The sequence below is a fragment of the Sceloporus occidentalis genome, unplaced genomic scaffold (assembly GCF_023333645.1).
Source record: "Sceloporus occidentalis isolate IW3139 unplaced genomic scaffold, rSceOcc1.0.p SCAF_3, whole genome shotgun sequence".
NCBI classification, from domain to species: domain Eukaryota; kingdom Metazoa; phylum Chordata; class Lepidosauria; order Squamata; family Phrynosomatidae; genus Sceloporus; species Sceloporus occidentalis.
This window is the reverse complement of record NW_028316983.1, coordinates 114,477,830-114,502,246: the sequence shown is the minus strand read 5'-3', so window position 1 is coordinate 114,502,246 and position 24,417 is coordinate 114,477,830. Positions and strand designations below refer to the sequence as shown.

General features: G+C 42.8%; 1 protein-coding gene across 1 annotated transcript in view; it reads right to left on the bottom strand.

Annotated features, from left to right (window-relative positions):
• The window catches only part of LOC149316583 (nicotinamide/nicotinic acid mononucleotide adenylyltransferase 2), a 93,734-nt gene extending 69,900 nt beyond the window's left edge, over positions 1–23,834 (bottom strand). Inside the window, exon 1 of the mRNA XM_089515873.1 lies at positions 23,613–23,834. Within this exon, the coding sequence (XP_089371999.1) occupies positions 23,613–23,697 (85 nt within the window). The 5' untranslated portion in view covers positions 23,698–23,834. The remainder of the gene's footprint in view (positions 1–23,612) is intronic.
• Between the last annotated feature and the right edge of the window lie 583 nt (positions 23,835–24,417).

Genomic DNA, 24,417 nt, shown 5'->3' with positions numbered 1-24,417 from the left:
GAATTCTTGGTGGATTTCCCCAAACTTTAATAAATTGTATCAAGCTGTATTAAAAAGTGATGAAGTGATGAAAATTACCAAGCAACATAACAAGTAATGTATACAACACTTCGTAAAATTTGTAATGAGCAAGAACAATTAATTGCCCTTTTCTTCTTTCTTAAACACTGTGCCAGGAAAGAGGAGCTACTTACTTTTGAAAACTTCCCAAACTTTGTAAAGAACAAAGACATAGCTGCAGGTGAAATGGTTTGATATTGCTTTTATTCAGTACTGAAGCCATGTACACAGCATAAGGGACATCAGGATGTAACTCCACCAAAGGAATGATTGGCTAATAAAATTCTTACAAGCACCAGATGTTAGCCAGTGATTGCTTCTAATATACTGGGATTATTGTATTTTTTAAAAAATAAAGAATTGCAGTGAAGGATTGAGAGAATTCATTCACTGCCATTTGACCCTGGAGTACCATGGCTTCTGCAAGAGATTTTAGAAGCAGGGAACAAATTACTCTGGGGTTTGGCAGAAGCACATCTGGACCTGCAGAATGCAGCCTGACCTGATACCATAATCTGTGTTAGGAGTGGCCTAGTCCGCAGTGCTTCTTGTAATCTGTCACTAAATACATACAATAATTGAAATTCATGGTAAAAGGAAAAAAAGAAGCCATCTCATGTACATCAAAAGGCCAAGACCTCATTTAAAAATGTAAATGTAAACATGAATCAATGCATGTTTACTCAGATGTCTCACTAGGTCCAGTTGTGTTTATTCCAAAACGAGCGCACGGGATTTCAGCCTATCAGCACAGTCCTATAATGTACAAAATCAGAAATAGGCCCCACTGACTTCAGTGGCTGTACTTTTATTTACATGGACACAGTCATTCAGTCTAAATAACTTTTGAAAGTATAGCCAATATATAAATCTTCAGTCTGAAAGCTGCAATCCTTAACTGGAAAGTCTCACTGAAATCAATGATGCCGACATCCAACTAAACATGCATAGATTTGCATCATTAGTTGCAAATGCATAAATTACGCCATACATTTATGGGAACTACCAACAAATATCCTGTTTATCTATAAGTTCCTCCACAAAGTATTGGCACATAAAATAATTTGCCACTTATTGGTACCTATCATCATTTGCAATCATCTATAAATTGGATTGTGTTGAGTAAAAGTTTTGCATTTTGTACGTACATCAGAGGCAGGCAACATGTGGCCCTCTACATATTGTTGGTCTACAACTCCCAACAGCTCTAACCAATTATGAAGGGACAGCATGTAGCAATAGCAATAGCATATACATTTTTGTACCACTTATCACTGAACTAAGCACCCTCTAAGCGATTTACAGTCTGTAAGCTAATTGCCCCCAACAAGCTGGTACTCATTTTACTGACCTACAAAAGGATGGAAGACTCAACCTTGGAGCCCTGCTGCCTGGGATTGAATTTATAACCTTGTGGCTGCAGTATTGGCATTTAACCACTGTGCCACCAGGGCTCCCTAGGGATTATAAGAACTGTAGTCCAACAATATCCAATGGGTCACACATTGCCCACCCCAGCCTTTGTCATAAAAATAAGAAAATCTGAAGGAAATTCCATAGTAGTTCAGACTTTTTAATCACTGATTATCTTCATTCAAGCACTACAGCTAAGCTTTAAACTAGAGCTGTGATGGAAATGCCCACTTTCCCCCTTAACACCATGGAGATTATCGCACTGCGTTCTGAGACCGTTCTCATCACGTGATGAGAACGGAACGCATTTGAGTATACCGCACGTATGTGTTCCAATCGGGTTCTCAGAACGTTTAAATGTGTTCCAAATGTGTTCCAGGAGGGTACAGATATGAATGTGTTCCCAGAGAGCTGAAACGTGATGAGAACGTTCCAACAGAGGTGTGTGCGATATTCCTATCTGTTCTCAAATCCGTTCTCTCATTCCTCCGTCTCCTGATTGGCTGAAAGAATGACAGGCAGGGAGGGAGGCAGGCAGGCGAGCGACTGCAGTGAGGGAAGGTGTGTGTGTGTGTGTGAGGGGGGAAAGGAGGAGGGAGGGAAGGGAGGAAAGTTGGGACAAGTGAGAGAAGAGGAAAGAAGGGAAAGAGAGAGAAAGAGAGAGGGAAACAGGGGGGCCAGAGCAGAGAGCAAGAGGGAGAGGGTCTGGCTGCTTCTGCGGGGGCCTCTAGTGTCATGTCCAGCGGGGCTCCTGTGCTGGCAGCCTGCAGGAGGCAAGGATGGCAGGGATGCCCAGGACCTTCTCCTCCTTCCCTCCAGGAAGGAACCCACAAAAGCTCCTCTGTTTGGAGCAACACACAAAAGTAAGCAAACAACTCCCAGAATTCCATAGCAAAGAGCCAGACAAGAATTAAAGCGGGGAGGGAAGCTCACAGGCCCCACCTGGAATATTGTGTCCAGTTCTGGGCACCACAATTCAAAAAGGAGCGTGTCCAAAGGAGGGCGACTAAAATGGTGAAAGGTCTGGAAACCATGCCCTACAAGGAACGACTTAGGGAGCTGGGGATGTTTAGCCTGGAGAAGAGAAGATTAAGAGGTGATATGATAGCCCTGTTTAAATATTTGAAGGGATGTCACATTGATGAGGGAGCAAGCTTGTTTTCTGCTGCTCCAGAGACTAGGACCCGGAGCAATGGATGCAAGCTCCAGGAAAAGAGATCCCACTTCAATATTAGGAGGAACTTCCTGAGAGTAAGGGCTGTTTGACAGTGGAACACACTCTTTCCTCAGAGTGTAGTGGAGTCTCCCTCCTTGGAGGTCTTTAAGCAGAGGCTGGATGGCCATCTGTTGGGGATGCTTTGATTGTGATTTCCTGCATGGCAGAATGGGGTTGGACTGGATGGCCCTTGTGGTCTCTTCCAACTCTATGATTCTATGATTCTATGAAGGCACACATTACATGCGCACACACACAGGAGGCAAAAGGCTGACAAGCAGCCAAAATGGGGAATTGGGATGACAGCAGAGGACTCTTCTTTTCTAACCGGTTTAAAGAGCTGCTATGGCTGCCGGGGCTCTGCCATTGGCCCAGTCCCCTCCCTGGCAACTTGCTTTTCTTCGGCTTGAAGAGACCTGCATGGAGCTCCTCCTTCTTCCCAGCCTTGCAAAGGAGGTTTGGGATGTAACTTGCAAGGCTCATCTCTCCCCATTTCTCTTTCTCCCTGCCTTCCTCCCGATCCCTCCTTCTTCCCTCCCTTCCCTCCCTCCTCCTTTCCCCCCTCTCTCTCTCACACACACCCCTTCCCTCACTGCAGTCGCTCGCCTGCCTGCTTCCCTGCCTCCCTGCCTGTCATTCTTTCAGCCAATCAGGAGACGGAGGCAGCCTTGGTGGAATATGTTCTCGGAACGGTTTCAGGAATCGCTGTGCGGTAAAATGCAGTTCTGATCACGTTCTGATCACGTTCTAGTTTACTAATGCAGTAATATCTGTTCCAGGAACGTTCTCATCACGTGATGATAGGAACGTTCTCAGAACGCAGTGCGATAATCTCCCAACAGTGTGTGTGTGTGTGTTAATCTGACTAAGGAAAATACACTGGGAAGAAGGAAGGGTGGTCTATGACACACTATTTCCCCAGTCAAAATTCCCCTCCTCAAACTGCTAGTTATGCTGGTAGTGGTGGGCAACAGTGGGAAGACATGCATGATATTTTTTATTTTTATTATTATTATATCACATATGAGAACCATTTCTCCAGCAGCATCCCCTCCATTAAATCCAAGACACTCCACAACACCCTTTGAAGTAAGGGGGAAAAAAGACATCAAAAGAGCCAGCTACTGATCTCATACAAAGTGTGTAGTTCAGGCCTCAGGCTAGACTGACGCCGGTTAAAGATTTGCCTGACACTGGGGCAGAAGTGCAGAATGTGAGCAAATTCAAAATCTAGGTAGCTAACACTGATACGTTTTATGATGGGAGAGGATAAAATATACAAAAGCAGATTCACAGTTTTTCAGGAATTTATATGTGTGTAGGGGGGAGGTGATCAGACAGAATATACAGTATATAAAAGATTCACAGCAAGCCAGATACGGTGGCATGAAAATTTGGAGGAACTTGGGCTGCTGAATACCCTTTTGTATCTAACCATGGTGAACTATTAATCGTGCATGTTTCCAAAATTATATTTTTCTTATAACCATAATTAATTATAATTATATTTTCTTTCCACCAATGGCACTACCTTTCCACGGTGGTGGGAATGCGTACTCCCATGAGGCAAGAGGCTATGCTGATGGCAGCAGTGCTGTTAGGAGGGTCTCTCATGTCGGACAGGCTTTTGCTGAGGAGCCAGACTAAAAATGCCACGCACCTTCTGGGCAGCAGCAGCAGTAGGTGGAGGATCTTCCAGAGGCAATATCAGTGGCACTATAGCTAACTCTAGTAGTACTGAGCAGATGGAGACATGGTAAAGCCCTTTATAATGTATTTTATCATGAAAACCCTATAATGAGACAAACCAAAATAAAAGAAGAGATAATGTCCGAAAATGAGACTCCCAAGTCAGTTGGCACTTAGAGAGTTACTGGGGTATGGCAGAGGCAACTACAAGTAGTGCTATGGCTATGATAATTTTTTAATGTTTTGAAGTCAAAGGCTTTCACAGCCAGCATCCATGATTTCTTTTTATGATTTCTTTGGTAAGTTTTTAACCCCTTTGCCTAAAGGTACTTCAAATATACATTTACATGTATACAGTATACATTGTGTGCATTTTAAATGGTCCCATTAAACATATCACTGTTTTGTGGATTTGGGGTGTTGTTGTACTTTGTATTACAGGTGGATAGACTCAATCAAGGAAGCCGCAGCCATGAGTGTGTAAGACCTGAGCAGCATAGTTGATAATAGGTCTCTCATTCATAGGATCACCATGGGTTGAAGTCAACTACATGGCAGTTATAACACCAACAACATTTTCTTGGCTTATTGTCCTGTTACTGTGGCAAAAACTTTTTTTAAAAAAATCTTTTAATATCCTATCAGCCACTTTTTCTGTCAAATTCCAAGCTTTGGCTAAATGTGGAATTCTAAAGTAAATTTACAGCGCTATATAAATAAAGGTTAATAATAATAATAATAATAATAATAATAATAAATTCTAAAGATTGATAAAGAATTAAACTCTTTGGCTGCAACTGAGCCATCACATCCCCAAGAGCAAGTCCCATTCAGCACAATGGGACATGCTTCCAAGGGTAGGGTGGCACTGTTACTTACTGTCCCCGCTATGTGGAACCTAACATTCAGAATTGTCATGTGGCTGCATATTATGAATAAGCCTAACACACATGAGTCTGAAAATGTCTGAGATTTCTCTTTTTCTTGTTTCCTAAATAAAAAGGCCACTTTGTCGGGCTTTTCCCTAAATATTGTCCACCTATGTTTAATGACAGCTGATATTCCCACACACAGAGAGTGTTGTTGGCTCCAGCTCATTGTGGATGATGTGACATGGTGAGAAGGCTGCTAAGACAATTTCAGCAGGAGCAGGAACAAACTTAGAAGTAGAAGGAAAAAAAGAAATTGTCTCTGCCACTGCTAATGGTTGGTTCTAGGGATTCCAGATTTCAAGGCTTACTTGGACCAGGCCATGGGAAGAAGGAAGGAATCTCAGGATAAGCACTACCCTGAAAAGAAATGATTGTTCTCCCTGTGTGCTGATCATAGAATCGCAGAATCATAGAGCTGGAAGAGACCACAAGGGTCATCCAGAGCAAACCCCTGCCATGTAGGAAATCACAAAGTATCTCCAAGAGATGGCCATCCAGCCACTGTTTAAAGACCTCCAAAGAAGGAGACTACACTACACTCCAAGGGAGTGTGTTCCACTGTCAAACAGCTCTTAATGTCATGATGTTCCTCCTAATGTTTAGGTGGAATCTCTTTGCCTGTAGCTTGTATCCATTGTTCCGTGTTCGAGTCTCTGGAGCAGCAGAAAACAAGCATCCTCAATGTGACAATCCTTCAAATACTTAAACAGGGCTATCTGTTCCCCAGGAGATTATCACACAGGGAAAAAGACATCCTTGTCCTGTCCTTTTCCCATCCTTATTGCACGATAGCAAAAAGATTTTCAGATGACATCATGCTTATCCGGTCATTGTCCTGTCAGTGAACCGCAATTGACTGCAAGCACACAAAAGACTTTCCCATGACATCGTGCTTATCCTGTCATTGTCCCGTCATTGAAGTGGAATTGTCCTGTCATTTTGTATTAACGGGAGTTCACATTAATACAATTCCACTTAAAGGATGGGACAAAGCAAGATATCTATGAAAGGCTTTTGTGCGATTGTGCTAAGGATGGGATAAGGATGGGAGAGTGATTTGCTTCGCTCCCGACCCCGACCCATCACCATGTGATCATCTCCCCAATCTATTTTGGAGAAACTCTATAGATCCTCCGAAAATTTCCCCCCTTCCCCTTTTGTCTCATTTGTCAAACTTTGTGATTTCTGTTTTCTTTATCTGAATGACATGTTCTCAGCAACAATTTGTTGCTGTTGTGTGCCTTCAAGTAGTTTTGGACTTAGGGCAGCCCTAAGGTGAACCTATCATGGAGTTTTCTTGACAAGATTTGTTCAGAGGTGATTTGCCTTTGCCTTCGTCTGAGGCTGAGAGAATGTGACTTGCTCAAGGTCAGCTGGGGTTTATCACAGCCAAGTGGGGATTTGAACTCCAGTCTCCAGAGTCAAATGGTCCAACCACCATCTGGGGGATAATTAATATTCTTAATGGCATCACCATGTCCTGCCCCCTGGCTTATCACAAAGAGGTCATCATTAGGTTTTGGTTATGACCAGACATCCTCTTTTTCCTAGACATGTCCTGCATTTCAACTATCTGTCCAAGAGGAATTCTAAAATGTTCTCCATTTTGAGCATGACTGAGAAGCATGGATTTACATTTCTATGACTGTTTTCAGCTTTTATTTGGTCATGTCCTCCATTTTTCTTGTGCTGCTTTGTCCTCCTTTGCAGTTACCCTGGTCACCCTGGTTATGAAATCAGAGGGCCAAGCATCCTCCAGAGTTGGCAACCCTACTTAGGAAGTTGTTGTAGAATTTGGATTTTAAAAATTCCCCAGACTCCGTTTACAAACAATGTGTATAACTGCAAGAGGCCATTGATACACAGCTCTAAAATTTCTGCCTGTTCCCCAGGAGAGCAATTTTCTCTCCTGCTGCTATGATCTCTCAATGTTATGTTTGGAATGGAAGATTTTCTTCCATGAAAGGACAGAAATCAGTGACAAAATCCACTGCCAGTTATATAGGGAAGACTTCTTGCGATCCCTGCTGTTTTGCTTTCTGAGAATGTGTTTTATTTTTCCTGAGCAGAAGCATATGTAAAAAATAGTAAATGCAAAACACACACAGGCATGCCATTCATCTTAATACCCTTGCGGCAGTCTATTCTGCTGCTTAACATAAAAGGACCATGTGCATGATTGAAACAGGGCAGAATTACTGCGATACAACCCCCAAGAGCCTCTGGTTTGCATCTCAACCAATCCTTTGGTTTTAAAATGATGTCAGCAAGGCTTTTTTTTAATGAAACCCTAGTACAGAATACATCCTTTTGTGATCTATTTTATCTCTTATATCTAGTCTATCTATAAGAACTGCTTGTGCGCAAATGAGAAATGTGTGTCATTCATGCCATCACAAATGTGTGATTTTGGATTTTAGATATTTGTAACTTGTGATTTTTTTAAAAAATGTAGATGGTTACCTGCCTTGAGCTTTCATAAGGAAGAATTTAAAAACAGAAGGACAGCTTTGGCATGGCTTCTGGCCTCTTAAGATGCATGTGTCACTTTAAAAGCATACCTCCAAAGTGACCCGAAGCAGCTTTATTTTGACCTGTCTATATGGGCCCATAGTCTCCCTGTCCGCTTCCTGTTGCTGACCATCTCCATCTCATAACCAGACCAGATCTGAAGCCAGATTGAAATGGATCTAGAAAATAAATTCCAGCCAGGAACCCCTGAAGGTGGCGTGCCACCATATCCTCCAGAATCTTGTCCAAGAAAGGAATATTGGACACTGGTCTCTAGTATGATGTGGTTCAGGAGAGAAGGTTCAACAACAATCCCAATACAGTGTCTTTTATGCCTAATGACTAATGGTAACATTAACTACTCCCTTTATCCACTTGCCCACCCCGCCCCCTGGCTGGTTTCCAGAGCCAGGAAAGACACAGGTCCAGTATGCTCATGATGGCCCTCATCTCTCTAAGGATCCTTACCCAGATCTTCAGGCTGCACAAAATGAAACATATATGACAACACTCAACAAGCATGAACAAAGATTACATCCGCTGGACCAGTACTACAGCAGTGCATCACAAGCTATCTGATGTGGAGGGCTGGTAATATTTTTTCCCCCAATGTGAAAGGGGCTGGCACTAAATCTGTACCCATTGTGTACAACTGTTTCATTTTTTCCTGGAAAGCTGCCAGCAGCTGGCTCAGGGTCCAGCATCAATCCAAGGATCACCACTTTGAGTAGCACTGAACTACAGCATTTCAAATCAAAGCAGATCTGGTCAACTTGCAAACTGTTTTACAAATTCTTCACAGTAGGCATCCAAAGGATCTTTGTTCTCTTCATATAGGACAGAACTAAGGAGGCTCTTGACCACTTGAGATAGCTACATTGGGCAGCAATAAACAAATGCACAGCCACAACATAGTCTTTCCAAAGAAACTCTTCTACAACATGGCCACATAGCCCGAAAAACCCACAAAAAACTATCTTTCCAAAGACTTGCTCTGAGTTTTCTGCAGTAAATACTCTTGTGTCCATCCCACTTGTTTCATCACTACCCCTGTCCTAGTAAACCCGGGAGCTTGCTCCATTCCATGGGAAGAGAAACTCAGGAGCAATCATGTCCACTGCCCTAGTCATTTCTCCATTTCAGAAATCAGCCAAGGCATTGACAAGATCATCTGCCAAAGCAACAGAAAATCCCTTGAGAGCCATCAGGAAACCATATGGATCCATTAGCCTCCTGGAGTGGACCATCTTAATTTTTCCTCACACACAGAGGTTTTGAATCCCAGTGAGTCTCAGATCCATCAGGTAGTGGTCTGTAGTGGTTTGAGCATTGGACTCTGGAGACCTGTGTTCAAATCTCTGCTTGGTCATGGAAACCCACTGGTGACCTTAGGCAAGTCATACTCTCTCAGCCTCAGAGGGAAGCAGAGATACCCCCTCAAACAAATCCTGCCCCCCTCAAAAAAAACAATGATAGTGTCACATAAGTTGGAAATTACTTAAAAACACCCAACAACAAAGTGGTCTGTCTATGACAATTGGACTATGGAAAGCTCCTCCACATCCAGACCACCATCTTTCTGCCCAATACAGAAAACTATATATAGAGTATGGCCAGCAGCATAGGAGGCACTAGACACCACATGGAGAGTCATGGAGGATGTGGAGTCCTGAGCTGCTTTTGACAGCAAAAGGAGCTAGGGAAATGCCAACACCACCACTGAGACCAACTCAGCCAGTTAAAGACAGGACTGCAGCAGGGTTAACAGTCTACCAGCAGAAATCATATTCTGCCCCAGTCACCCACATTCATACAAAAATACTCAGACCCAACAGAACATTTAACGCCCCTCAGCACTGAACGGGGACAGCTTGGCGCCGGGGGATGGACCAGGGCTTTTTGGAGGACACTTTGGCATGCGATAAAATCCGTTTTTGGCTGGTCGTGTGCGTACATAAGCATCCTCTTCCTGTACTTGTAACAGGGGGGGAAATGGGTGCAATGAAGTTCTCTCTAATACAAGACAGACTGGCATGTTGCTCTACAATCAAGTCTGGACACATTGCTTTTTCTATTAACCAGCCTGGGATTGAACACGTCATAATTGCAAGTAATTATAATTATAACTGTATACTCCAGGACTACTTTTTCACATATGTATCCCAACCTTCCTCCATTTCAGTGAGTCTAAGGCCTGTTACAGACTGCCAAGATAAAGCTGCTTCGAGTCTCTTTGGAGGTATGCTGTTTAAATGATGCATGCATCCTAAGAATCCAGAAGCTGCACCAAAGCTGCACTCCATTGCTTAGGAATGGAGTGTGGCTTTGGCGCGACCTCCGGACTCTTAGGTCCCATGCAGCTTTATCTTGGCAGTCTGTAACAGGCCTAACACACTATACATGGATTATCCCATTGTGTTCTTATAACCCTCCAAGACTGGTAAACACTTCTGAAGTTAACATAAACATTTGAGTTCAGGAGAGCCAGCATGGTGTACTAATTTGAACATTATGACTCTAGAGCAGCGGTTCTCAACTTGTGGGCCGCAACCCCTTTGGGGTCGAACAACTCTTTCACAGGTTTCAGATGGTTTGGGGAACCGATTTTATGGTTGGGGGTAACCACAACTTGAGGAACTGTATTAAAGGGTCACGGCATTCAGAAGGTTGGAAACCACTACTCTAGATTAGGGTTCGATTCCCCGCTTGGCCATGGAAACCCACTGAGTGACCTTGGGCAGGTCACACTCTCTTAGACTCAGAACAACCTTAGGGTCACCATAAGTTGGAAACAAAGGCAGATAACAATGATTCAGTTTTAGTTTAAACAATACCACCAACATAATTAGGTTGGAACGCTGAAAAAATTATCTAGAGTGGAAGAGGGGAAAGGCTTTGTCATCAGAGAAAATCTGAGAGGAAATCAAAGCTGTACAGAGCCAGATTCAAGTGCATACAGACTGTGGCCTGTTACAGACTGCCAAAATAAAGCTGCTTTGGGTCTCTTTGGAGGTATGCTATTTAAATGATGCATGCATCCTAAGAATCCGGAAGCTGCACCAAAAGCTGCACTCCAGTGCTTAGGAATGGAGTGTGGCTTTGGTGCGAACTCCGGACTCTTAGGACCCATGCATCATTTAAATAGCATACCTCCAAAGAGACCCGAAGCAGCTTTATTTTGGCAGTCTGTAACAGGCCTGTGTTTCCGAAGAGGTCCTTAATAAAAAAAATTAAAAATCTGAACTAAACTATGAGTATACTTCTGCAATCATGACTCTGCTTACATCATCTGACTGCTATCACCAAATAGTATCTTGCTCAACCTGTATCTAGGGAAAGAAAAGAAATCCACATTATCTTCTGAAAATATCAAGTTTCAGGCCTTCTAAGATAGACAACAGATCGAAGCCCGTATTGTCTAAGAAATCTATATATTTCTGAGACTTGTGATGTATTTTAATGTAAAAAAATGCAGAATTACATGTGGAGGAAAATGTTCACATCTAAAAATACCTATGCTTGAAAAAATGCACACAAATGTGTGTCCTTTAATAAATGCAAAACGTGTATACATTAGTTTTAAAGATAAAGCTTACAAAAATGTATACATGTTGGGGGAAAAGTTGACACTGAAACACAAATGAATGTCTATATGAGAAGAACAAAAAAGTATTGCGACCAAACAGGAATGTGGACAGGATAAGAATGTTGTTAGGTTTTGAAAAATGCGATGACAATTAAGCTAACATATTTTCACATCCTGAGTTGTAACCTAACTTTCTGTTTTCCTGATACCAAATTAGACAAGACACTAGATTCCATACAATTGTTCAGCTTTGTCTCATATAACTTGATGTTTAAGCGTGCACCTGCTGGGACTTTCATCAAGAGCGTCTCTTGCAAGGACCTCTCCATGTTTTGCAAGGCTTTTGTTTAAAAAGTCTGAGTTTAACCATACAGGATCTCAAATTCCAAGGGACATAACAGTCCCTTTCCTTCGAAAACCTCCAGGAATAAAAGATACATGATACAATGCATATGGCTGATGATGGAAGTTACTTGGTGGTAAGCCCACCTACCAGCTCTCCTCAGATATAGGCATGCATACAGGTTTTCTGGGTCTCCTCTTTATTACCTGCCCCAGCTGTACGACTTCTCTGATAGTGATAGTCTTCATGAATATACAAGTTTACAGTGCATCTGTTGTTCATGTCGATTGAATATTGAAAAATAGAGTATTCAAGATAACATCAGGAAGCATGGATTTTCCACTAGATCTCAAAAACTTTGTTCACAAGTTAGAGGTTATCTGTTATTTGCAGCAATCAAATGGTGAACAAGAAGGTGTGAACCTGAGAGGTCAGCCATTCTCTGAGGACCGTTTCCCACTGCCTCCTTTTGTCAAAAGTCAAGAATAATGGAGGTAGAGAAGGAGATGGTACTCTAGCAAGAACGGCAGAGTCTGAGCATTTGCAGAGGCTTGACATTCAAAGCTGAATTACTTGTAACAGTAAAAGATAATAACATATAATGCAGCTCTTAGAGAAGCTTTTACTTTTATTTGTAGGATGTAAGCCTCAATCAGAAGCATACATGTTCCTCCTCTTAGGGTGCTGCATAATGCTGGATCAAGGCATAATTCTCCTTGGAAGGAGTCGTTTTGGGCTCCCTACATGGCAGTCTCCAACCCCATCAATCACTGTGATTGTTGTCACTGGGAACATAGTTAGACCCAGATTAGAGGTAGGAAACCTAGATTTTATACAAGAATAACATGCATTCTGGCTGCCAGAATTCAGCTTCTTGAGAATTTCAACTTACATTGTGGTTGTTTTAAGAGCACAAGACTAAAATCTTGTATGTACTGGCCTGAGAATTGAACTCATATGGGTTTACATCTGAACAGATTAGATGTAGCTTTGCACTGCCAGTTTTTAGCCTCCAAGTTTGCAAGAACATACTTGAATATGCCATGTTTTCTGAAAGCCTGAAGCTAAATAAGATTTCCAATGGCTGGGTGGGGTAATGGACCTTAGGTATAATACAGTGGGTCCTTGCTATCCCCTGGGGTTTGGTTCCAGGACCCCCTGTGGATAACAAAATCCATGGATACTCAAGTCCCATTAAATACAATGGCATAGCAAAATGGTGTCCTTTATATAAAATGGAAAATAAAGGTTTGCTATTTGGAATTTATACTTCTTTTTAGCATTTTCAAGCTGTGGATGCTTGAATCCGTGGATAAAAATAATGGTAGATAAGGAGGGCCAACTGTATATATTTCCTTCTTCCCCAGGCCTAGCCAAACCAATAACTAAGTAGGCTGGCTTGTAAACCATATAAATACATTTATCCAAATGGGGGGAAAACTATGAAAATATAGTGGTGGTGGTATGTGCCTTCAAGTAGTTTCCGACTTATGGTGACCCTAAAACGAACATACAGTATTATGGTTTACTTGACAAGATTTGTTCAGAGGGGGTTGGCCATTGCCATCCTCTGAGGCTGAGAGTGTGTAATGTGTGCGAGGTCAATGGATTTCATGACTGAGTGGGAATCAAACCTTTGTAGTCCAACATTCAAACTGCTATTCCACGCTGGCTGTCACTTGAACGTAATTTATAAAGACCAAAAACTTCAGCTATTTAAAAAATGTCATTGAGTTTTACTTTTTCATGCAGATTACAAACTTTACATTTAAGAGCCAATGTATATAATGAACAGAATTGTGTGGTAAAGCTTCTCTTGGACTATACCTCTTGAGACTGTGGGGGAAATAGGTCAACATGTTTAAATGCTTCCACAAACCCCATACAATAATTAAGGCTTCCATTTTCTCCGATGCACTGTGTTTCTAAGTGCACACTGCTTCTGTTGGGTTGGTTGGGTTGGTTTATGGGAAGTATTCAAGCAGGTAATGCTTTACCTATACAGGAGATATTTTCATTTTCATTTTTAAGGTGTAAACGTCCCCCCTTTAAAGTGTGTGTGCCCTGACACACAGACAGAGTTAATTTGCACACAAAAAGCTGGGGTTATTTTAAATGCCATCATCTGAGACAATCTGATCTCTCCCAGAATGCAATAAAGGTTGCTAGATAAATATTTAAGCACACAGAATTCTTTAAAGAGGCCACGAATAGCTATTGGCAGAGTCTAATCCCTTTGAAGCTCATAAAGGCTAGGGATGTGAAAAAGAATTAAAATGCGCTGGAGAAAGAGCAAACCCTACAGCATGTGCATTGCTATCCATTTATTTTATGGTACCTCCTTGGCCTATAAGATCTCACACCTTTTAATGCTTTAATACAGAAAAACAAGATGACATGATGATATAGATGCCCATCCCTATTTATTGGAGTTGGTTCTTTTCCTACATTTACCTCTTTGGGAGCAAAAGCAAGGGTATATTTTGCAACACGCACACATACTCCTCGAGGAGGGAAGGGAATCAAACTAATTCAAGCAAATAGTTTTATTGATGACTATTTAGATGAAGGTCACTTGCAGAATATGGATTTTCAGACTGCAAAGGTTGCCTTATTGTTTTTAACGTGAGCTTTTGCACCGAATGTTGTATAAAAGGGAAACCCATGACATCTCCTAGTCATTCTTAGTACTTGGCAATTCAGGTAACAACACAATAACCTTAGCTTGCAAATCTGACACAGCAGGCTTGTAAATAGCTGTGCAAGGCGGATGGGATCCTGTGGCGAGAGACTTGTTGCCAGGCAACCAGATAGGAAAGCCTTAGGAGAAGATGGTTTGTTTCCTTGAGACCACAGGTTGCCATGGCTATGGCTATATTTCTATGCACACCGGCCTGGCAAGTAAGGCCTATTAACCATAGCATCATCTGTTCTATGATCTGAAAATAGAGGACCTGGTGTTTGGAGTGTGTAACCCTCCAGATGTCACTGGACTACAAGTCCCATCAGCCCTAGCCAGCAAGCCAATGGTGATTGATGATGCAATCTTCAGTCGAATAATATCTACGCAGTCCTTCGTCCAGAAATATACAATAAAACATTCAATTTTCATAAGTAAGAACCTATATTATATGCATTGTGTAACACAGGGTGCACCTACACAGTAGAAATAAAGCTGTTTGACACCAGTCTAAGTGCTGTAGCTCAATCCTATGGAAACCTGGGATGTGTAGTTTTACAAGATCTTCTCTGCCAAAGAGTGCTGGTACCTCACAAAACTACAAATCCCAGGATTCTGTAGGATGGCGCCATGGCAGTTCAAGTGGTGTCAAGCTGCATTATTTCTACAGTATAGATGCACCCTAAGTATCACACTGCTAAAAGTAAATTCTACAGATTCATACACACCTATATGATTGTTTCCTATTTCTAAATAAATACTTAATGAAACTATGCTGAGTGCAACAGCCAGAGGAGAGGCCTGTGGCTGAGAAATTCCATTTGTTTCAAGTTAATTTCATCTCCAGTTTTTTCTGCAGTAGCAGAATGGCATGGCAGAGGTTTAAGTTAATTATAAAGGAAAGAAATTATTTATTTTTTAATTCTTGCATACACATCTCATATGGTAGTTTGACAATATTAGCTCTGCTTTGGCAGTTAACTGAGCAGATTATATAGTTTCTGTTGACCAAGTTAATACATATTCTATGTCCATGGTTCTCAGGTCTCCAAAATACATTTTGGTTTGTTTTTGAAGCAGGCAAAGCCCCTCCAATAATAATTGGGAAAGTATCTATAAAATGTGTATGTATTGTCGCACAATGTGCAGAAATATTTTAAAAGAAAGCAACAGCAGTAGAACAGCACAGCTGTAGTTTTCCAGGAATGAATACTCAACTAAAGGACTCCCAAAAGATGGTCATCCAAAATCTGCTTAAATGCCTCCAAAGAAGGAGAATTTACAGTTCTCTAAGCCAGTCTATTCCACACTCAAACAGTTTTTGCAGCCAAAAAGTTCTTCCTAATGTTTAGCTGGATTTTCCCCTCTTGTAATTTGAAACCATTGATTCACATTCTAATGTCTGGTGTAGCAGACCACAAGCTTGCTTCATCCTCTACAAGACATGGTTATCTAATTCCTCTATTATCTTCTCAGTTTTCTCTTTTTCAAACTAAACATACCCGATGTCATGGCCAGCCAAGATCAGCTCTCGGAGGAGGAGGAGGAGGATGAGCCTCCTCCAGAGCAAGGGCTGATTGAGGCAACGCCAGGTGCTGTTCCTGCCCTGCCAGGTCCCAGCTGTGATCCTCCAGCCCCAGAGGAGGAGGTTCAACCAGGTCCTAGTGCCAAAGAGAGGCTTCCTTCGGTACCACAGCCTAGTGGTGACTCTGGAGACGAAGCTTGCCTGCAGGTGCCTTCTTACAAAGAGAGAAGAGCCGAGAGTGCTTGCAGACGCAGATCACAGAGGATTGCCGAGAGGCAATTAGCCAACCAGCCTCAGGTGGCACGAGGGAGAGTTTCCCTTACTTAAGTGGGAGAGAGACTAATGCAGGTTGCTAGAGTTTATTGCATGATCCCTTGGCGTGATTGCTGCTAGCACTAGCTCCTAGTATCTAGATTCTTTGTTAACTTGATCTCGGACCGGACTTCGTTATCTCTTGGCTGTTTTGACCCTGGACTGTTTGACTACGCTGTTTCCCGGTATCCTGACTTCGGCTTGACTTTTGGAACGTTGGAATCTCTGGAATCCTGACTTCGGCTCGTATTCTTGACCTGCCCTCGGACTGCTTCTTTGCAGGGTCTGCTTTACTTCCACTAAACTAAAGGCTCTGTTGTCAGCTACGGTCAGTGTTGCTGGAAGCTTTCCCGGACACCCAGCTGCGTAAGCCATTCCTCATAGGGCTTGGTTTCCAGACATTAGACCTTCTTGGTCGTTCTCCTGTAGACAGGTCCCTGCTTGGCCACATCCTTCTTGAACTGTAACTGCACACAACTGGACACTGTATTTGAGCAGCCTAGAATGGCACTACTGCTTCTTTGGATCTGGACACCATTCTCTTGTTGACACAGCCTAGAATTGCATTGGCTTTTTGGGCTGCTTCATCACTGTGGTCTACTAAGACTCCTAGATCCTCTTCTCATGTACTGTTACAAAGCCAGGTGTCACCCATTTTGCATTTCCTTTTTCCTGCCCACATTTTTCTGCTAAACGTAGTGCTTTCCTGTTGAAATATATTTTGTTAGTTTTGGCCCAGCTCTCCAATCTGTCAAGGTCCTTTTGATTCCTGGCCCTATCCTTTGGGGGATTAGCTACCTTTCCAAGATCCTGGGATTGTCTTGAGTTATTTTTCAATGGTTTTTACCCTTCTAGGAGTACATGAACTTGTTTTATTACTTATCAGTACCCCAACTGAGAGACATATAGTTCTTTATTTCAGGGCATTCAATTCACTCTTTCCCCCTGCCTGGTTGCATATGTATGTTTGCAAAATCATACCTTAAGGCCCATACAGACAGGCCAAAATAAAGCTGCTTCGGGTCTCTTTGGAGATATGCTGTTAGAATGATGCATGCGTCCTAAGAGACTGGAAGCCATGCCAAAGCCATGCTCCAGTCCTAAGGACCAGAGTGCAGCTTTGGCACTGCTTCTGGCCTCTTAAGATTCATGTGTCATTTAAACAGCATACATACCTCCAAAGAGACCCAAAGCAGCTTTATTTTGGCCCTTAGTTTCTCCTGACTAATTATCCAATGATTTGTTAGTATCATGCTCCCTTTGCCGTTTTCATGATCTGAAAGGCACCAGTCACCTCCATCATGGAGATCCTGAATTGCTGTCTACATCCTGCATGGTGGAAATGTGAAGGAAAATTAGGTCCAAAAATACAGTGCAGAAATAATCCAGTTTGAGACTGCTTCAACTGCCCTGGCTCAGTGCTGGGGAATCCTGGGAATTGTGCTTTATTGTGGCACCAGAGCTCTCTCTGTCAGAGAAGGCTAAATGTCTCACAAAACTACAGTTCTCAGAATTCCCTAGTAATGAGCCAGGGCAGTTACAGTGGTCTCAAACTGGATTATTTCTGCAGTGCATTTTGGACCTTAGTTCAAGAAATCCTCAGATTAAAATTGTGTTACTTTTATTCCAATGTACAACCCTAAAGGAATTAAAAGAGGTCTGGGAGGAATTAAAAGGAATTAATTAAAGGAATTAAAAGGTCTGGGAGTACCATGCAAGGGTTAGAATTAGAATGAAGCTACATTTTTAAACCTGGGTAGATTGGAAGAAGCAAGGAAAAAAAGCCAGAACTGTGTAACATTGAAAAGCATGAGCCAGTAGGTTTATTACACAGCGTCTCCTAAGCAGGAGCATTCTGTATCAATAGTAGTAATTCTAAACTGCTTCTGGGTGGATGGTTATAGAATTAAAATTTTGCTTTGGATGTGGGAGATTAAAATTGCTTAGTTTGTTTTTAAAATGGAGATCTTACTTGTCTTCCCAATGGTGCTCTAGATTAATCAATCTCTGTCTAATTATTATTAGTAACGACAGCTTCTTACAACATAATGAGATATTCACATTTAAAACCAAGTGTTCCAACTTCACTGCATTTTAAAAAGCTCAGTATTTTAACACAACAAAACTATGGCAGACCAAGACAGTATAAACTTCTCATAATCTACATATTTAAGGGCTATTTAATGCAGCAGCTACTTGGTGTGGGTGTGCTATCCCCAGCAATATTATTTAAGTATTTGATATTATTGAAATAGTTATGTTTTATTCTGTAACTGTTTAAGTGCCATGTGATAAATAAACGATGATGATGATAAATATAGCAATATTTAACTAAATCGCAGTCATACAATTTTAATACTATGACTATTATTACTATTACTAATAGTAATATAGTGGACCCCTGCTATCTGCTGGGGTTTGGCTCCAGGACCACCACCTCCACCATCCGTCTGTGGATGCTCAAGTCCCATTGAATACTGTGGCATAGTAAAATGATGTCCCTTATATAAAAAGGCAAAATCAAGGTTTGCTTTTTAGAATTTATATATTTTTAAAAAATATTTTCAAGCTGTGAATGGCCGAATCCTTGGATAAAGAATACATGGATACAGAGGCCCAACTGTAGCAGTATCGGAAGGCATTATAATACTTGACATATACTGCTGTGTTTCAAAAGTTCAAACATCCAATGCCTTCTCTAGATATAAGTTCCATGACAGTAATCTGCAAACTCTGGCCTTCTAGGGTTTTGGACATCAGCTCCCAGAATCCCAGACTATTGGCCAAGATGGCTGAGATTTCTGAGCGCTGAAGTCCAAAACACCTGGAAGACCAGAATTTGGGAATCACACAATCTATGAGAACATTTTAAGATAAACCAGTATTGTTACCCACTCTAATGTATATTCTGCCATCTATGATCTGTACTTTTATACTCTCTATAACAGAAACAACAAAAAACAAACAAAAAGTATCTGCCCTAAGAAGCTAACCATCTATAACAGAGGTGAACCGTAAATCCCAGGAGCCATATGTTACATAGCCAATACTGAGGAATTCTGGGAGTTGCAGTCCAATATCTGTGGGGCATCCTTCAACCTCTATGCCAGATTATAGAAGAAGCAATAAACAGAAAGAGGCGAAAAGAAAACAAAGCATAATGAGTTGTTTAAACAAAGAAATGGGAGTTGCGATGCTCATAACGAAACGTGAATATCTGTGCTTGTCTGGCTAGCTGCCTTCCCCCATCTCCATCAAATCAAGAGAGATCAAGTACAGAAAGAGAAGTTTATCTTATAGTGTTTGGTTTGTGAGCCTCTGGTTCACCATTGATGTTTCTCCCACTCCAACTCCCAAGTTACAATAAACTGAAAAAATATTCAGTTACAATCAACCTAAAATGCCCAAGGAATTTTAAAAGCAAACAACATGCATAAATGAATGGATGGATGGATGTAGATATTGTTGTATCTTTAAATACAGTTTATGGGATTCTGCTGTTGCTGTTCAATGTTCCTAGTTCAGTGGAAAGTGTGTTTAACTTATGGGTTTTAAAAGTATTCTCAGGCTTAGTTGAAACATTAGAAATCCCCACCTGAAATTAAAACAAGGAACAAAAGTGGCAAGACAGCCAAAGGAAGAAAGTTTACCTTGTAGGGAAAATACATTATGTAGGATGCAGGGGGGTGGGAATGGATGGTCTTGGGAATGTATAATTTTAATGTTGTAAGCCGCCCCAATTGGGTTTCGTAGAGGGGTGGGATATAAATAAAAATTTATTATTTATTATTATTATTATTAAAACTGACTGAGGGCATTTGAAGGGGCCAGGAGATGCAAATGGTATATCAAAGCTTTCACTAAATACATATGTAAGGCTTGAGGATTCGTGGTTTGTTTCTAAAATTTTTAGCAGTATCTTTCTTCAAATCCTGCACAACCCTGGAATGCTTGGAAAGGATTTCCCAGCATATGTACTGATTTGCTTATGACCATGAGATAAAACCTGGCTTCTCGTTTTGTTATTGTGTGCCCTCATGTCATTTTTGATTTAGAACCTATCACAGTGCAGTTTTTTTTTGTTTGTTTGTTTTGGCAATATTTATTTGGAGGTAGTTTGTTGTTGCCTTCCTCTGAGGCTGAGAGAATGTGACTTGCTCAAAGTCACCCACTGGGATTCCGTGGATGTGTAGGGATTCGAATTCCAGTCTCCAGGGTCATAGTTCAGTGCTCAAATCACTACGCCATGCTGGCTCTCAAACCGGGTTTAAGAGGTGCAAACAATGTTTGCAGACAATCCCTTCTGAAGGCAAAGCTGACAGATTGGAGGGGCAAGGACTTCACAGGAATTAGTTAAGTGGGTACTGTAGGCCTTTTCTTGCATTGCATTGCATTGCGTGAGCGCTCTAGCCAGGGTTCCCCACCTCCTTTTGCTGACACATAGAAAATGAAAGGACTACATGGACAGGACGTTCCCTAGGATGCAGATCCTGGCATTTCACGGTGGAGTCATGGGCTCTTAAAGGAAACCTGTGCAGATGTGAAAACCTTGGTGAGCGTTTGCAGTAATGTGAAGAAAATGCTGGCACAGCAGGCACCTGGCAGGAGGAAAGATGCCTTCCTGCTTCTCATCATCCTCTATTGTATTATCAGCAACTGTGTGATTGCATTCATTCAGATTTATTTCATCTGCAGCCCAGTATTTGCATACACTGATGTGCCAGACTAAAACGCTGCTATCCCTGAGCGCTGGGCTTTTTCAAATCCCCTTTAAACGTCAGCCCCTGTCTAGACACACCTAAGAGCCTGGCCTTGCTCGGTCCTGTAGCAAAACTCCTTGAGGCATTATTGCCTTGCCCCAGGATGGAAGCCACATGGCCAGGCCATCTTGCAAAGAAAGCTGGAGAGTGGTCCTCTGGAGCAGACGCAAATCAATTGTTAACATGCAAAGCATCTGCATTATTTACGACGCTGTGTCTTTCTCCTTCCTGTGAATCGGTGGAGGATTTCTCCTGGATGTGTTGAAAGATTCCAGTGTAATCCCACCAACGGGAGCTGCATTTCTGAGCAGTATTTAGAAAGTGAACATAGGAGAGAATGGCAAGAAGTCCTCCCTTGAGAATTTCCCCTATCTCTATTGTTGTTGTTGTTGTTTTTATAGGCACACAATTGAGAGCTTTTCTTTTTTTAAGAAACCAAGCTGACTTTCTCATTTGGGCCTCACAGTTTTCTCAATGAATGGCTGTTTAGCCGAAGCATCCACTCCAACTGCATTAAAAGGTTGCCAAGGCTAGCCAACTGAAACATGATGGAGACTAGTATATACAGTATGTCTTTCCTCTTCTCCACCATGGAGCCATTTCAGCACTGAAAGCTGTGGACAGCAAACGCCCTTCAACCTCCTGCCAAACCAAGGCAGGCAAACAGCCATCAAAACTACCCTTCCATACAGACTCCATAAATATAAGGGCATAGTAACATGAACATTATGGATATCTATTAGCACCCGGGTTTATTGGATTCCAAATAATAGATTATATTCAGCCTTCCCTCCTAAACTCTTCTTTCAAAGAAAAGGGAAATCAAAGTGTGGGCCAAAACCTACTGCAGAAACAATCCAGTTTGAGACCACTTGAACTGCCCTGATTCAATGCTAGGGAATTCTGGGAAGTGTAGTTTTGTGTGACATTTAGCCTTCTCTGCTAGAGTGCTCTGGTGCCACTAAACAACAATTCCCAGGATTCCCTAGCACTGAGCCAGGTCAGTTCAAGCGGTCTCAAATTGGATTGTTTCTGTGTTTTGGGCCTATGTTGTCATTCTTTAACTGTTTTTAAATTGTACAGTATATTAAAAAATGTGTATCAAAGGGTGATGGTGGAGTACGACAACCAGCCAGGATTGATGCCACACACAGAGCGTACATGGGATGGATGCATGCTACCACAAGTGTGGGCACACAACTGGATCACAGGGTCCCCTCCCAAGACATGCCACTTCAAATCCACTCTGGCAGCCAAAATAAACATAGTTGGCACTGTACACTTCTGTATGGGCCTAGGACTCAGAAATAGCACACCGCCACCCACCAGGTCTTCCCTCCACATCACACCCCCTGGTTTCACACCAGCACCCAACAACTCCTTTCTCACCCTCCAAAGAATCCCACATGCCCTTAGCATGAGAAAAGCTCTTTCACACATTACGAGGGACTGAGAGGCACATGCCCAAGATGTTGCAAAAAGGGAAGATGTGTGTGGATGCCAGAAGGAGCTGTTTACAAAACACAAGAGCCACATTGTTTCCAGACACAGCCCTTCTTAGCTGCTACTCCCTGCCCACGTCTGCTGGCCCAAATGGGCTTCTGCATTATGATGCTCAAGGGGCCCTTGGTGCATTGGTCCTACTCAAGGAGGTACCCAGCTCCCTCTATCACAGGGTGGCAGAGTAGAGGGCACAGCCCAGACCCTCCTCTCCTCCTCCTCCTCCTCGTGGGCCACGATCCTCCCCCCTAGCTGGTCTCTACCCCACCAACCCTTCCTCCCGAGGAATCCATCCAGAGCAACACCCACACACCTTTCTTAGGGAGCCCCCTCCACTCTGAACTAGACCTTGCCCTCCCCAGCCCCCTCCCAGAAGAGCCCTGCCTCCCCTCCATCCAGGGGATCGACAGCAAAAAAACAAAACAAAAACACCAGCAGCTCTCTCTCTCTCCTTCCTTCCTTCCTTCCTTCCTTCCTTCCTCCCTCCCCTTACCTCTCCTTCTTTCCTATCTTTTCTTCCTTTCCTCTTTTTCCTCCCTGCCTTCTTTCATCCTCTCCCTCTTCCCTCCCTTTCCTTCCTTCCTTCCTTTCTTTTCCCAACCTCCCTCCCTCCCTTCCTTCCTCTGCTCCCTCTTCCTTTCCTTCTTTTTCTTTTTTCCTCTCTTCCCTCCCTTCTCTCCCCTTCCTTCCTTCCTTCCTTCCTTCCTTCCTTCCTTCCTTCCTTCCTTCCATCTTTCCCTCTTTTTCCTTCCTTTCCTTCCTTCTCTTCCATCCTTTTCCATTCTTCCTCCCTCCCTTTCCTTTTCTTCTTTCCTTCCTTCCTTCCTTCTTCTTATCTCTCCCTTCCTTTCCTTTCCTTTGCTTTCCTTCTTCCCTCTCTCTCTGCCTCTCTTTCCTTCCCTTTTTCCTCCCTTCCCTTCCTCTCTGCCGCAATCTCTGCCTGGGAGATGGATGCTCCTTTCTCTCTCCCAACCCCACGATCCCTGCCTTGCTCTAGCCCTGGCAGGAGGAGGGCAGGTATTTCCCCCCCCCCCCCCCAGACACACAGAGAGAGACCCCCTCTTCCCCTGCCAGGCCCCACTGACCGAACATCTGGATGTGTCCCTTGGTGATGGGGTTGAAGCTGCCACAGGCCAGGAGGATGACGTGGGTCTTGGTGGTCTCGGTCATGGTGCTGCTCTCCTCTGGGGACCAGGCAGGGAAGGAGGCAAGGAGGAGGCAGGCAGGGAGCCACTGGGGGGCTCCTTTGTGCCTCTGGGTGTGTGCTGGGTGTGTGTATGTGTCAGTGTGTCTGCAGAGAGAGAGAGAGAGAGAGAGGGGAGGGCCCTCAGACGTCACTGCCTCCCCCTCCCTTTAACCCTCTTGGTGCCAGGCCAACAACAGAGGAGGCTCCTGGCTGGGCATGAAGTGGGCACCACCTGAATGGGCCCATTGTACTCACAGGGGTGCCAGGGGATCCAAATCTACCTGCCTCTATGGAGAGAGACTGCTTCTGTACAACTTGTGTACAAGCAGACCTACTGGCATTGATTTAAAATGTACAGTGGAGCCTTGTTATACGCTGGGGTTTGGTTCCAAGATCCCCCGTGTATAACAAAATCCATGTATGCTCAAGTCCCATTGAATATAATGACATAGCAAAATGGTGTCCCTTATAAAAAATGGAAAATCAAGGTTTGATCATTGAAATTTATACTTTTTTTGAACATTTTCATCCGTGTATGCTTGAATCCGTGTATAAAAAATCCGTGTATAAGAAGGGCTGACTGTATACTCGTCCCTCCATATTTGCAGCTTTCATATTTGCAGATTTGATGATTCATGGATTTGATTCATATGTTCTCTCTAGGAATCTCTAGGTCCTCCAGTGAAACTCTATGGTCAACTTTA